The 15,930-nt window shown below is 37.9% G+C and overlaps 1 protein-coding gene across 10 annotated transcripts in view; it reads left to right on the forward strand.

The window, feature by feature from the left end:
- LOC121312919 (sodium bicarbonate cotransporter 3-like) overlaps positions 1–15,930 on the forward strand; it is a 60,889-nt gene that overhangs the window by 39,937 nt on the left and 5,022 nt on the right. For 6 of the 10 annotated variants that reach the window (XM_041244839.1, XM_041244838.1, XM_041244837.1 and 3 more), the window contains 17 exons: positions 178–335; positions 1,280–1,367; positions 1,904–2,050; positions 2,535–2,638; positions 3,136–3,310; positions 3,683–3,816; positions 5,709–5,954; positions 6,337–6,442; positions 7,531–7,698; positions 8,070–8,183; positions 8,541–8,702; positions 9,216–9,467; positions 9,578–9,646; positions 10,118–10,291; positions 11,441–11,572; positions 12,339–12,368; positions 13,422–13,522. In XM_041244839.1, coding sequence (XP_041100773.1) covers positions 178–335; positions 1,280–1,367; positions 1,904–2,050; positions 2,535–2,638; positions 3,136–3,310; positions 3,683–3,816; positions 5,709–5,954; positions 6,337–6,442; positions 7,531–7,698; positions 8,070–8,183; positions 8,541–8,702; positions 9,216–9,467; positions 9,578–9,646; positions 10,118–10,291; positions 11,441–11,572; positions 12,339–12,368; positions 13,422–13,522 — 2,360 coding nt within the window. The remainder of the gene's footprint in view (positions 1–177; positions 336–1,279; positions 1,368–1,903; positions 2,051–2,534; positions 2,639–3,135; positions 3,311–3,682; positions 3,817–5,708; positions 5,955–6,336; positions 6,443–7,530; positions 7,699–8,069; positions 8,184–8,540; positions 8,703–9,215; positions 9,468–9,577; positions 9,647–10,117; positions 10,292–11,440; positions 11,573–12,338; positions 12,369–13,421; positions 13,523–15,930) is intronic. The other 4 variants (XM_041244835.1, XM_041244834.1, XM_041244841.1 and 1 more) reach the window with 1 other exon arrangement.

The raw sequence follows: 15,930 nt of genomic DNA on the forward strand, positions 1-15,930 counted from the left end.
CATTTCAGACAAATACCCCCCCCCCCCCCCCCCCCCCCCTTATTAGAGCCACCTCCACAGTTTTGACCCACAAAGCTGTTTCTTGCCCCAGAGGCATTGCGAATGAATCAGCTGCTGTCTTTTCCAGAGTTTAGTATTTTTATTAAGTGGGTGATTTTTACCTGCTGTTCTGTGCAGGTTGATATGAACTTTATGAAGAAAATCCCCCCCGGAGCTGAAGCCTCAAATATTCTGGTGGGAGAGGTGGACTTTCTGGAGAGGCCCATTATTGCCTTCATCCGACTTGCACCTGCTGTCCTCCTGAGCGGCCTGACGGAGGTGCCTGTCCCCACCAGGTGAGAGGGCCATGTGGAGGAACTAACAGGGGTCAGGTGGGGTCTTGAAAAATGTACCATATAAACCAGTGGGATTAAGTTACTAGCTGTTTTATGGTGTATGTTAACATTTGTATCCATGGATATATATCCCAAGTGATGGAGATATAGTGGATGCCCAACTGTTATACAATACAGGTACTGGGAAAGCCTTTGCGCCAGTGTGTATTAATGAAAATACTGTTTATTTTTCCAGAACTTGTAAGAAACATTTCAAGGTGTAGGTAGAACATATGTTTTTTTTTTAATTTTCAGTTCTAGAATATTATTCCACAGGGTCAAAAGCTAAATAACAAGTTTTGCACCAGCCGTCTTACACAGATAACTAGTCCAACAGATTTTGCAGATTCCGACATCTTTATTTTTTTAGAGTTCCTAAACACTCCTCCTGTATCCTGCTTGAAAATGTAATACACTTTGTGCATTGATTTAGAAAATTGACAGGATGTGTTGGAAATACTGCAGAATGGCATGGTGAACCATGGAGTTTTTCTTCTGCAGCTACATTGCTAAGGGCAGAGGAGCCATTTTATTTACCAGATATTTGTTGTTTTGTATGAGTTAATGTGGTACAAACAACTGTTGCGTTGTATAGAACCCTTGTTTTAAAGTTAGGATAAACTGTTAATACAGTACTGCTAGTTTCTCAGACCCTGCTTTAGCACTAATCTTGGCAAGACGTTGATTCCACTCGCTGCAGGAACATGATTGGTGCTAACTGGGGTCTGTGAAATGAGGAGGAAATATTGCTTAAACACACAGAGAGAGATTATAGAGACTGCTATAGACTGCAGACTGCTTTCTCGTTTACTTTCATATGTGTCTTGAGTTTCCTCCACATTTCAAGAGTATTATCCAGGTTACTTTATTTAAAGTACTTTATTTACTTTATTTTTTCTGTGTAGGTTTTTGTTTTTGTTATTGGGTCCACCTGGCAAAGGACCGCAATACCATGAAATTGGTAGATCAATAGCTACACTCATGACAGATGAGGTGAGTTATGTATGGTGTCTGCATGTGTTGCTGTTCTCAGTTGCTCAAATATGTAGGTCAGTTGTGTTCCTCCCAGTCCATGTGACAGTGATGGTTTACAGTTTCTCAGAAATGTGTTTAGCCACATATGCTGTGTGATAGTACAGACACGTTTTATTAATCTTTTCATGTTTATGCTTTTCTAATTTTTATTATGATATCTGTAGTGATTGCGTTAATTATCTTTCTGATGAACTCCTGTTGTTTAGTCTACATTGTTTCTGACAGCAGGGTAGCATTCCTTTCACAGACCCATTATTTATTTATTTTCATTCATTGTGCTACAGATTTCGGAGCATGAGACACTGAGCCTGCATTACAGTGTTTGGTATTTTAGAGTGACAGTACAGTACTCTCCAGCTAAGAGAACAGCCCTCAGGAAGCAAGCAAAGCGTTCTTATAGCCTAAGTGTTCTCTAAGACGGAGTTAGCCACCAGACATAATATGAGTCGATAAATAAATAAATACATACTTATGTATTACTTGTCATGATGCAGATTTTCCATGATGTTGCTTACAAAGCAAAAGACAGAAACGACCTTTTGTCTGGAATCGATGAGTTTTTAGACCAGGTAACAGTTCTGCCGCCAGGAGAGTGGGATCCTACGATACGAATTGAACCACCAAAGAGTGTTCCTTCACAAGTAAGTCTTTTATTATCGAGTTGTGATCATGCCTGTTGAAAGCCTGGAAAGCAAAAACATATATGTATAACTATATGTTGGGAACTGAATAATTGTGGTCGCACTTTCGATTCCACCGCACTAATAGCCGTCTAATTACATTATAATCACTAGGCAACCACCAGTGGTTGAATTGTATCTGCTGTGTAATTGTTTGGAAATTAAATTGTGAACTACATCTTGTTACATGATGTAATTACATGGTAACGCCATTTCCAGGTATCAGCATGATTATCCCATCAGTAGTTTCCATGTTGATAGGTACAGTTATTGGCATGTTATTACATGCTAGTGTATGCTTGGTAATCTAGTACTACCAATATGTTTTTTTTTATTGTTTGTTTAAATGTATTTTCTTACCTGTAATCCATGTTTACTTTGAGATTCAATCGTTGCTGCCACCAGAAATCAATTCTTGACATTTTGTATTCCCTCTGTTTTTCAGCAAAAAAGAAAAATACCTGCCCTTCCGAATGGCTCCTTCCCAGCTAGTGAATCACTAAAGGAAGAGGATCACCATGCTGGACCAGAGCTCCAGAGGACAGGAAGGTGCGCTGTGCAGTAGTGCACACCAGAACCATCTCACCACAGTGTGTGCCTGTGCCCCAAAAAAATAATTAGAAATCAATCACAAATTCACTCAATTGTTTTTAAAAATGGATCATAATAATTAGATAAGTATTAAATATATACACATTCATTTTAAAATACACTAGTAACTACCGGTGCATAGTATAACTACATACTGTAGATATCCACACACGTTAATTGCTGTGTCAGAAGTGTCATGCTAATGGTAAATTACTTTATGTAGGGTTTATTAAATTATTATGTTACCTTGTATTTAAAATTTCAATAAAGCAGTTACATTTGGAAGTATATACAAATTTTCCATTCTAAAATTGAAGGATTATTATTATTATTATTATTATTATTATTATTGTTATTATTATTATTGTGGTTGATTTTTTAAATAGAATGGAAATGATTTGAATGGAAATAGTTTGTGCAGTGGTTGTGACTGCTTGTTTGTTTGGCTTGTTTAGGCTGTTTGGTGGTTTGGTGCTTGATATAAAGCGGAAAACGCCCTTTTTCTTGAGTGACATCAAGGACTCCTTGAACCTGCAGTGCTTGGCCTCTGTCCTCTTCCTCTACTGTGCCTGTATGTCTCCTGTTATCACTTTCGGGGGGCTGCTGGGAGAAGCTACAAAAGGCAACATAGTAAGTACTGATCCAATACACTGTGTTCCTGTGTAGCCTTCAGAAAAAAATATACATCTTATCCAGTGGCAGATGTTGAGATCTAGGTTTTAAATGGGGTCCTGATAATGCAGAAGAGCATTACTTTCCAGTATAGCTTATATATAATCACATCTGTTGTATTTTTTGCTAAAGCTGTAGATTAAACCATACATTTTGTTTTGTACTGGAATCCCCTTTCAGATAGAAAGTGTGTAGGGCTGGGCTAGTGTATTAATAGTTTTGAGAAATTGGAAGTGCAGTGAAATTATGGCTAGTAAGGGTCTGTGTAGAGTTTAAAACATGTTTGATCTGTGACTTTATTGGAGCTCTTTTTTTTCCCCATGAATGCAGAGTGCAATAGAATCTCTCTTTGGAGCCTCGTTGACAGGGGTTTCGTATTCGTTATTCTGTGGACAGCCCCTAACGATATTGGGAAGCACGGGACCAGTTCTGGTGTTCGAGAAAATTTTATTTAAATTTTGCGTGTAAGTGTCTTTGAAAAACTACAGACATTCTGTATAAAGTTTGTGCAACTTCCATGCCTTGTCATTCAAAGGTGTCATATCTTGTAATGGTGTGCAATTATAATCCTCTGATGTGATTTATGCAGTCATCTAGAGTTTTGCCTTCCTGGAACTCTTCTTTATATAGAAGCGGAATAGGTTAACAATTTTATGAAGGGTTTTGTTTCAAGTTTAGTGTCACACGCTCCCTCTGCTGTCTAAAGTAAGCTACTACCCAAAGCAATTGGATGTTAGCAGAATCTTCTGTAAACTTCCTGCGGTGCTCTAGGAAGTAATGATCTTATTAGGCTTCCAAGCTGGGAAGCCTATTGTTATTGTAAAAGTTTTTATTTTTAATTTATTTTTTCTTCCCAAAACTTTAAACTGCTGCTGCTTTGAAGCTGTGTGACTGATCAGGTTCTGACTTGGCAGGTAACAAGCTGGATACATTGGCTGTCTGATGCTGAAAAAATGTTGCTGCTGCATCCTTGCAATTGGCGCCGTGATGCATTTTTCGATAAAACCTTTAGAAATCATCTTCTTGGGAACCGATGAAGCGATGGATCTGAAACTTGGCATATATCATCAGCATCAAGTTTGCGAAACGTGCCCTTAACAGCAAACTGCTGGTATTTTGAACACCGTTTGACCAATAAACTCCAAACTTGGTAGTTATCGTCCCAGTAACAATGGAATACAAATATGTGAAAATGGTGATGTTTTATAAAACAAGATGGCGACCAGTTATATGTTTACATATGAAATTTAAAGCTGTGTCAGTTGACAAACAATTTACTTGACTAACTTCACAAGCATCATCCTTGACACTGTAGCAATTCAACTGACTTTTAAAATGGTGTTGACCTGAAACCAAGATGGGTGATTGATGCATTTTTTTTTTTTTTTTTTTTAACTAAACCCGGTTCTTCCAGTAATTGCTTAAGTGTTTGGTACTGGTACTGGGGCTTGGAAGCCTTAAAACTGCCTGGCAGTTATATTTAGGACCAAACACTTTAATGCAAATACTATTCTATTAAGGCGATTGCTGCATTTCACAAGAAGCTCTCAAGGCATGTTTGTGAGCTTTTTTTTTTTTTTAAGAGAATAGACTCTGCTGCAGATTTCCACCCTCAGCTTATCTGAAGGGTTTGGAGGTGATTTTATTGAGGGTGTGTCATGTATCTGTCTAGAGCAATTTAAACACTGGTCAGGTAGGATTTACTATTATGTAACTCCTGCAATTATCAAAGAAGGTTTAAAGCTGAATTTAAATGTGTAATAAACAATTAGCACCTAGCTGTGTCACTTCAGTCACACATCCCAGAGCTGCCAGATTGCACATGGTGAATTCTATTGAACTGCATTGTAAATACTTGGTTTATAATGTTTTTTGCCCACTAACTAAAAGCGCCACGATGTTTCCTTTTTATTGTATGTACTGCCATCTACTGGCTACTTTGAAGATTTGGGGGTTGAATTTGTAAAAAAAGGAATCCATTACTGTATATGGAACTGCGCTGGATTTAAAAAATACTGGAATAATCCCGACAGTTCAGTTACATAGGATTTTATTTTTGTAGACATTATTCCACAGGATTTATAGCCTCAGTGAGGCTAGGCTTGATTTTTTAAAATTTTTTTTTTTATTTCCTGTAATGAAATGCACCCTTTGAGCTGAAGTTTAGTTTATTATTGAGATTTTGTAAAAATTGTAATGGTAGATTGTTAAAACTTTGCATTATAGCAAAAGCTTTGTAAATCAAGCTGTGCAATGCAATGATAGACACAGTTGTTGTGTTATGTGTGTTTTTATTTTCATTTTTATTTTTTATTCAGTGGTGAGTGTTATATTCATTTTTTTTATTCTCACGCAGGGATTATGAACTTTCATATCTCTCTCTGCGCACCAGCATCGGCCTGTGGACAGCATTCCTCTGCATTGTGCTGGTTGCCACGGACGCCAGCAGTCTAGTCTGCTACATCACCAGATTTACCGAAGAAGCCTTTGCTGCTCTTATTTGTATTATATTTATTTACGAAGCACTAGAGAAACTCTTTCACTTGGGAGAGCTGTATCCAGTCAACATGCACAATGACTTGGCTAACCTTACATTTTACACGTAAGTATTAAAACATATTAAATGGTGTTGCCTATATATCGAGATCTAGGGCATGTGGCGTTTACGTCTGATTTCTGAAAATCCATTAACATTACAAAATGAGAAACTACCTACTTGAGAGTGCTTAAGAAATGTTGATTTGTAGTAAAAAAATGACACTCTAACGTTACCCCCTCTGATAGTGTAAGGCTATATCTTGGGAACCGTCTGCTAGAGAAATACTGAAACTATGCATGGACATTTGCTAACAGGTGTCTATCCACATGCTGCGATTGTAAGTACTAATAACTGAGGAGTAATATTAATCTCAATATGTGGAGAAGTGTGATGAGTCTGTTTGTGCAAGTGTAATGGAAGCTTTTTTTTTTTCTTTTCCAAACAGATGTCAGTGTTCTAAACCTGCAAATCTAAGCTCTGAAACCCTACAACATTTGCAAAATTCAAGCATGACACCTGAATCGATTCAATGGGAAGATCTTGATGTTACAGTAAGTGTTTTGGTTACCGGATGCAGTTTATGTAGCAGTCCTGCCTGAATATTCTGATGTAGTGCATTATTTATTTCCAAGTACCAAGAAGATACCGAATTCTGCCGAGTCAACGCCCTGGTTTGAACGATCCCCCCCACCCACCCCCCCCCTAAAAAAAAGACTAAGTTGAAAGTAACGTTTTCACAGTTAACTACCGGTTTTTAATAACCATGCGTACACAATGCCTGAGGGTAAATATTGCGGTTCACGTGAATAGAAAAAAAGTAGTTGCTCTGTGCATTAATGATTCAGATACAGACGCCGCATTCTGATTGAATATGCTTTCCTGGAACGCTACAATCCATTTTTTTGTTTTTTGTTTTTTTTAATGCTATGGTACTGCTTTGGATGTTAATATATTATTTTGTGTTGTGTTTTCACACTGGACACTGCAATTTCTTACTTGGAGATTATGTAAAGCCCATTATTTTAGTGGACTGGAAATGTCACATTTTTATATATTTTAAATGTACTGATTTTTATTTAAGCGTTTTCCACCTACATCTGTGGTTTTTCATGATGTGCTTTTGCACTGCACACTGTAGCTTTAAAGTTTAATGTTTGTTTTGTGGAAACATTTGAAATGACAAAACAGTGGACATACTGCAGCAGCTTTGAATTGTATTTCACCAGTCAATAAATATGTTAACTGCACTTCTTGATTCTTTAGTGTGACTGTGTGCTGTGCTCTACCTTTGAATTTTAAGCATGCCTAATTGTTAGCATAATCTACCTACCTAAAATAAAAAATAGTCCCTCTGCAAAAATGTCTGTAATTTCGCTCCCGCCTAAGTCAACTCCACCAACCCCCCTGCTCCCTGGGTCTTGACTCGGCAGAACCCCTACCATCACTCTACACTCTACATCTTTCGTCCCCAGACGGTTATATTTCGATCAAAGAGGTTTAATTGTGGTATGACATCAAGGTTCTTTAAATATGGTTATACCTATGGGTTTCTATATTTCAATATTAACTAATTGTGCTATTACATTACACTGAAGAAGAGACCAGCTCTGAAATACATGTTGTTTTTTCTACAATGCAGATGTGCAAGGCTCTCCATGGGGAGTTTGTCGGACTGGCCTGCAAGGACCAGCACCACGGCCCATATATTCCTGATGTCCTCTTCTGGTCGGTCATCTTGTTCTTCACTACCGTCTTCCTTTCCTTCTTCCTCAAACAGTTCAAAACGATGCGCTATTTCCCAACCAAGGTAACGTGAATAGCAATGTTTAAAAAAAATTTAAAATATGTATGATGCTAGGTGTGTTAACAAGAGCTATCTGATAAATAATTTGAAACAATTATAAACCTGTTACACTTCAATAGAATATACATAATTTTGTAATGCATGCATAAGGATATTTAAGAGAAATAATGTTTAATTATTAGGTAAGTGTTGCGCCCTATGAATATATTTTATGAGACTGATGGATGTGGTCATTCAGTGAGATTAATTCTCCAGGTGAAAACAAATTGGAATAATAATAATAATAAGTAAAAATAAAATAGTGTGCTGATGGATTTGCAATGAAGTTCCAAACTTTTGCTTGTTGTTTATCAAGATCCTTCTCTTTTCTGCAGGTGAGATCAACCATCAGTGACTTTGCTGTGTTTCTTACCATATTGATTATGGTAGTGGTAGACTACCTGATTGGAATTCCTTCTCCAAAGCTTAATGTTCCTGATAGGTTTGAGGTAGGCAATGTTAAGCAAAAGACAGTTCCTGATACAGCAAAACTGCAATTCTCCAAACTATTCCGACCCTTTGTAAATAAAATACTTTTTTTACTGCCCCCATACCTTTTTAGATATTTACAGTCTTACTGAAAGTCTTTTGTTAAGGTTCTTTCACCTGAGTGCATGAGCTGCTCTTCATTAATAATTGACAGCCATGGACGTATATTACACAGGCTAGATGAGCACAAGAGGCAACACCCTTGAGTGAATACCCCCTGGTTTGGAGAATAGAGGTTTCGCTGTACATATGAATTTAATTTTAGTAGAGTTTGGTGTGAAGGCCTGTATTTATTGACTTTATTTTGTATGATGTAGCCCACATCAAAGAACAGAGGCTGGCTGATTGATCCTCTGGGCACGAACCCCTGGTGGACATTGCTAGCTGCTGCAATCCCTGCTCTGCTCTGCACTATCCTCATCTTCATGGACCAACAGATCACTGGTGTTATTGTTAACAGGAAAGAGCACAAGCTAAAGGTAAGGGCTAGTATGAACCCCACATGGGCACTGCCAGTGTTGAAGCAAATTGGTACACTGCTTTGATTCCCAGTGAGTTAAAAGTGAGATTGGCCCTGTTGTGTGTGGGTTTTTTTTTTTCAAAGCTTGGTATGTAGTTGATTAAATCTCTGTTAAAAATCTTTTTTTTTTTTTTTTTTTGTTAATAATAAAGTGAGTAAATGTACTCAAAATTAATTTGTCATGTTTGGTAGGGATAAGTAAATCTCCTTTTTTCATATAAAATAGCATTCGTAACCCCTTGACATGCTAAATATGCATGCTGATCTGAGAAAACATAATGTTCAATTAAGCATTCTTCACAGTATTTCAGCTCACACAGCAAGCACCTTACCATATACTGGATGAACTGTAATGTAATATATATGCTGTTCAGTATCTTTTTTAACAGGAAGCTACAAGTTGTGTATTAAAGAGATTTGCATATCACTAATAGCAACAGACATGTTGGAACTGTTTTGTGTTGCTCTACAGAAAGGCTGTGGGTACCATCTGGACCTGCTGTTGGTTGCTGTGATGCTGGGGATCTGCTCCATCATGGGGCTGCCCTGGTTTGTGGCGGCCACTGTCCTCTCTATCAGTCACGTCAACAGTCTGAAGGTGGAGTCGGAATGCTCTGCGCCGGGGGAGCAGCCCAAGTTCCTTGGAATCCGAGAGCAGAGAATTACGGGTCTCCTGATATTTGTCCTTATGGGACTGTCTGTTTTTATGACTTCTGTTTTGAAGGTAACCACATTTTTTTTCATGGATCATTCTTTGCAGCCTTGTGTTTTGTACAGAGCTTATGTGAATCGCTTTGTTTTTTTGTCCTATTTGTTTGTTGTTTTTTTCAACAGTTTATTCCTATGCCAGTATTGTACGGTGTCTTTCTCTACATGGGCGCTTCTTCACTGAAGGGCATCCAGGTACGGCTCACTATTTCACCCTCAGTTTTAATAAAGAAAACAGAAGTTGCATGTATACTATACTGGCAAGCATTTCCTTTTGTTAAGCGTGTTTTACTCTAGTCCTGGAAGTACTTTATATAGTATAGAGTGCAGGTTTTTTTATTTTATTTTATTACTAGGACCTTCCCGGGATTATATTTTAAATAAGATGCCCAATTACAAAACATCTGCAATAAAGATAACTGATGTTTTTAGGTACTTACAAGAAAGTATCATGCACCACGATTTAAAATGTAATCCCATAGCTCTTTGAAAGAGACTTGGGTTGTTAGTGGATTTGTATAGCTGTGTTTGAGACCCACCAGAAATACATCAGTCCACCAAACCACCAGGTTACAATCTGTCTTGTAAAAGATTTTAATTCTCTTGAGGATCACATAGTTAATAGACATAAGACTTCTTTTTTATTTATTTTTGTTTCCTTCCCAGTTTTTCGATCGCATAAAGCTGTTTGGCATGCCAGCAAAGCACCAGCCTGACCTGATTTACTTGAGATACGTTCCGTTGTGGAAGGTGCACGTCTTCACAATCATTCAGCTCACCTGTCTTGTTGTGCTGTGGCTCATCAAAGCCTCGTCTGCTGCTGTTGTCTTTCCTATGATGGTAATTATAAGCCATTTCCCCATGTTAATGTCATGTTTTCATGTGTTGAGAGTGTAATTTCTCTTGCAGTCTTTGTATGACAGACCTGCCTTTTAAAGAGTGTGTGAGAAATACAACTTGATGAGATTTTTGTTATTATTATTATTATTATTATTATTATTATTATTATTATTATTGTTGTTGTTATTATTATTGATTTTTGCCTGAAAACTAAAATCTCTTTGTTAAGTAGAACAAAAGTAAACCTGTTGTTGTTTTGGGGTTAATTTCATTTTTCCGTGCTTATTTTTCTAGCGTCAAACGGACTTTGATTTTAGAGAAACATATTATCTGTCTACATCACAAAACAGGACGGAAAGGTTTACGAACCGCTTTTGGTTTTTATTAATTTCATTTTTCCGTGCTTATTTTGAGTAAATTTAGTTTTTCTTCAGGGTTTTCACTTTTTATATACTATATGAAATTATTGTTTTCAGCTGCTTTCCAAAATTCTTGGGTTTTGTTTTCTACCACAATATGTTTATTAACTTGATAGTACTTACACGTTTCTACCTTCTTTCTCTCAGTAGTTGGTGTGGGTTTAAAGTATTCACAACAAATAAATGCGAGATATAAGTTAGGAAGGAGGGAGAGGGAGACTGCACTGGAAAAGTTTTTTTTTTTTAATTTTTAAAGATTATTTTATTTGTTTATTATTTTTCATGGGGAAAGGGTTCAAACCAACATGAATTGAAAAAAACATTTTCAGTGTTTTCCTGGTGTTTATTAGGTATACACCGATTTTTATTTTTTTTTGTAACTGAAAATCAGAAGCCCTGTATATATGTTATAGGTCTTCTTGGTCCCTTTGTTGAAATGTTAATCTAGGTGATAGCCAATTTATACATAATTTATATAATTATGTACGTTTTCAACAGTTTTTAGTTATAATGCAGCCACCTTATGGGCAAAAAACATAATTGAAGTTATGAAAGGGAATGAGATACAGTACATGTAATTAGTGATACTGTTACTGCACCAGTATATGCAACATGTCTGACTTAAACTGTCCATGTAACACATCATAATGTAAAATGCATGCCATCAGTAGTGCCTTATACCTTGCAGTGAAAAAGTTCAATTTTAACCATACCAGACCCTTGGTTTCAGGTCCTTGCTCTGGTGTTTATCCGGAAACTCTTGGATTTCTTCTTTACCAGCCGGGAGCTGAGCTGGCTTGATGACCTCATGCCAGAGAGCAAGAAGAAGAAGGAGGATGACAAGAAGAAAAAAGAGAAGGAGGTAGGCCATCCAGTAAAGGAAACTGTTTAGAATGATGCAGTGTAAAATCTTTCCGGATCAAAGTCTCCAAATCAGGGGGAACTGAAGCCAGTTCACAGAAATGCCATTGCTTTGATCAGTATGGCTTTATCACATCGTGATACTTCTTGTGACTTTTTATTGTTTTTCTTAAAAGCTATGCTAACACATCTTATAATTGTGTTACTCTTGTACTGCAGACTTCCCTGAAAAAGTAAAGAACATAGAAAGCTTTGTTTTTCTGAACATTACAGATTGACATATGTATTGTTGTTAATGCTTCTCACTCCTTAAAGTGGCATTGGGTGATTTTTAAGGTCACTTGAATGATACTTTTATTTGTATCACATAAAATATACAGTAGCTGAATGCAAGGTTTGCATGGTTATAGAAATCCATAGGAGACATTACCTCAACCATGTTTTGTCAGACATTTGACCATCCATCCTATAAACTGTTCTTTAGCAGAATGTCTTTGGAATATTTAATCTGTGATCACGGATTTATGTATGGTGTTAGTTATGCAACTTCAGAATTAATTACTAATGGAATTAATAACACAGTTGGGTAAAATCTTTGGCAACGACCATATTTAATAAATAAATAAATAAATAAATACAAATAAAAATCACCCCATGTCCTGTTATTTCCTGACTGCTAAGCCTGCTTGCTACCCCCTTCTCTTGTTTGCTCAGTGTTACTGACCTCAGTCTCTGCATCTCTCTTTGGTACATCTTGTTTGCATTAGAAAATGAAGAATGGAGCTAAAGTACCAGGGGTACGTGGCTGAATTATTTCAACATATTGTCTAGATGTACTGTATAAAATGCAAGGTGGCTATAAAGTTACTTGGCCATACTGTGTTGCTACTAATAAAACAAAACAAGCAAAAGAATATCACAACACAGCAGTGAAACCTGGGAGGTGGAGGCACCAGGCAACAGGCAAGGTTCTATAATAGTTTTTCAGTGTTACCCAGATAATCCAGTTAGTAACTGAAGCAGACCAACCTTTCAGTAATAACTTCGGCAGTGTAATTTTAATCTTTCTTAATTTATGATTGATTGAAAAGTTTTTTTTATTTTTTTATTTTTAAGTTGTGGAAGGCATAGTGTTGTGTAGACCCCCTCTGTGTGAACTATGATGGTCCCTGTGTTGTCAAGTTCATTGCTGTGCGGTGAATGTTTTGTTTTCCACAGCAACAGTAGAAAATGCCCAAGTGACTTTTTATATCCTTCCTGTACTGTGCTTCAGGGCTATTCTATGAAAACTGCACATTTCTTGCACTGATCAATCGACGATCAGACTAATGGTAAGGCCAAGGTTTTTATAGTGATGGGTCAATTCTAATACATAAAAGTATCATCACCAAAAAGTCTTGAGTTTTCCATTAGCTTGATGTTGTATGATTTTTACAGGTTTAATCAACAACCTTCTTCAACCTTCAGAGTGTTTTGATCTGAAACCTTTAGTTAAAATGATCTGTCAGATGAACAGTAGCGGTCGCTCTCTCGTGTAAACTCGAATATCTAAAGCCAAAAATGTGATGTTTTGTTGTGTTCTAAATTAATGGCGGCTTATTTTTAGAAGGCCGCTTGGTGAGCAATTAGTTAAGTGTTTCTGAACACACTCATTGGAATAGTTTGAAGTTGAACTAAACTCTGAAAGTATGTTGATACTTGATAAGGCTAGGGGAATGTATCTTAAAACATTTGTTAATGCACATTTTATTGTTTACTTTTCTGTCATTTTATTGTTCGATCATTTTACTGAAACATAAGGAAAAATCTGCTTCTCTAGAGCTTCATTTTAGTATTTTATTTGTTTGCAGGAAGCTGAACAACTGCTTACTGTTGATGAAGATGAAACAGTGCAGATCCCTTTTGAGGGAGGAAACCTTTTAAACATTCCTGTTAAAAGCCTCAAATGCAGGTAATCCATTGCTTGTGTACTCTATAGAGGATGTCAAAAACTATTGATGTGGTACGGAAAAAGAACTAACTTAGAATGACCACACAGCCAACGACACACGTAGTGTTTAGTGGATTGTGTCAAGCCATTCTGAGTTGGCTCTTTTTACATGTCAACTTTTGCTGGGTCTGCTGTTCTTTTTATTCCGCAGAAAAATGAATGAAAATTAAACAAGAACGCCTGTAAGAACAAGTAATGCTGCAGTGCTCCCCCTTGATAAAGTCTGGCCTTTCATACAGCAGAACCAGTTATAAGGCACCATGATCATGACTCCTATTTGCAAACCATCATGCCGTTCTCTAGCATTCTCATCATGAGGTGGAACACAAATAGCATAGTCTTGTAACTGACTCCTGCCTATAACATTATAAAGGAGGAGCACTGTAATAGTAATACAGGCAAGCACGATACCAACATTGCAGTGATGCAGCCATGGAATTCAGCATGTGTCTGGTTTTCATAAGGGTTTTTTTTTTTTTCTTTCAAAATGTATATTTCTTCTTCTGATGTAATGTTTTGCTGACCCCAAGCAGAGCCATGGTGGACATGTGCAAATTGACCCCTTAGCGATCAGGTGGGATTGTACAAAACTCAGGTACCATTGAGATTACTGACAGACAGATGGACTAACCAGCCCTTTTAAAGTCACGTAAGGGCCTTCTGCAGTGCCTGTGCTTCAAAAAAAGCCTGTATGAAATCCGTATAACATGTTAATGGATTTTAACTTTTAATATGACATGAAACCTGCTGGAAACTTCTTGAATAAATGTTACCGTTAAGCAAGTTGCCTGTGTAGTCAGCACTCCTGATAAGCTGTGTACTGGGTGCTCCCTTTCAAGAGCGAAATGTAACCATTACTGTATGGGTATTTACCTCTTAAAGACCCGAAACCTGAATAATATATACCAAAGCTGCTCGCAGAGCCTGTGACGCAGTCATTGCCCCCCCCCCACACCTTGAGGGCATAAAAGTACTATGCTCACAGTCCACTGTGCCATTTGACCTGTATGTGATATTAAAATATTGCTTTAATAGTTTTCACTAATTATGCATAATTTGTGCACTACAGCCTGTTGTTTGTTACATCCCACTTGACTTTGTGCCCTGCATGAAGCTTGCGGCTTAGTCACTCATTCACAGGGATCTAGCAACGTAAGTCGGCTGACATGCTCTGGCTAGAGTTATTTCTTGTTTTTTGTTAGGGGACATTTTATTCTTGTTTTATTACGAGACATTATTTGCTGTAATATTTTATTACTGTTTGTAGAGAACCTCTTCTCACTCAAGGTCCTGAGGGGTGAGGGATTAGGTCAGCCAGGGTGTCATCGGCTCACTGCACACTAGCGACCCCTGTAGACTGGCTGGACGCCTGCATTGTCCTCCGATGCTGTAGCTTTGGGTTGGCTGCATGGCGGGGCTGCAGAGTGAAAAAAAAAAAACAGTTTGGAGGACAGCGTGTGTTCGTCTACACCGCTCCAGAGTCAGTACAGGGGTGGTAGCTGTGAGCTGAGCTTAAAATACAATTGGATATGTCAAACAGGGAGAAAAGCTGGGTAAAATTTAATTGGCGACTACTAAATTTTATTAAAGAAAAAGAAAGGGGCTCAGTGGCTTTGACTGCCTATGGAGGACATTGTTCCACATTGGAGGTTAAACGTGGTGTTTAATGCACTCATGAAGCCTCCATTTGAGCCCCTGCATTCAGCTAAGCTGAAATATTTATTACTCAAAGCAGCTTTCTTGCTTGCTATCACCTCCATTAAGTGGTTGAGTGAGATGCAGGCATTCTCCATTGTAAAAGCAGAGGCCAGGATAGAGGTTATGCTCTTTACCAATTTTGCCTTTTTGCTGAAGACAATCTCAGTATTTCATGTCAACCAGTCTGTGGAATTAGAGGCTTTCCATCCACCTCCTTTCAGTCTCAGGGAGCAACAGCTCCATATGCTCCTCCCAGTGCGGGCCCTGGAGTACTACGTGGACAGGACGAAAGGTTGTAGGCAGTCTGAACTATTTTTTGTCTGCTATGGGGTGAAGTCCCATGGTCAAGCCCTGACTAAGCAGCAGCTGTCCAAGTGAATAGCAGACACGGTCACTACTACCTATGAACTGGCCAACTTGTCTCCTCCAGAAAAGCTCACTGCCCATTCCACCAAGGGCCTTGCAACTTCGTGGGCTTTATTCCAGGGTGCATCTGTCAAAGACATATGCAATGCGGTAGTGTGGCCTACTCCTCATACGTTTAATAGGTTCTACAGACTTAATGGCGTGGATCCTAAAACCCCTGGTTTTTGGAAATGGACTGTTAAGGTCGACCCTTACAACACAGGCATACAGGTGAGTTTCTCCTTCAATTTTTATACCCTAGCTAC

The sequence above is a fragment of the Polyodon spathula genome, chromosome 3 (assembly GCF_017654505.1).
Source record: "Polyodon spathula isolate WHYD16114869_AA chromosome 3, ASM1765450v1, whole genome shotgun sequence".
Lineage (NCBI taxonomy): Eukaryota > Metazoa > Chordata > Actinopteri > Acipenseriformes > Polyodontidae > Polyodon > Polyodon spathula.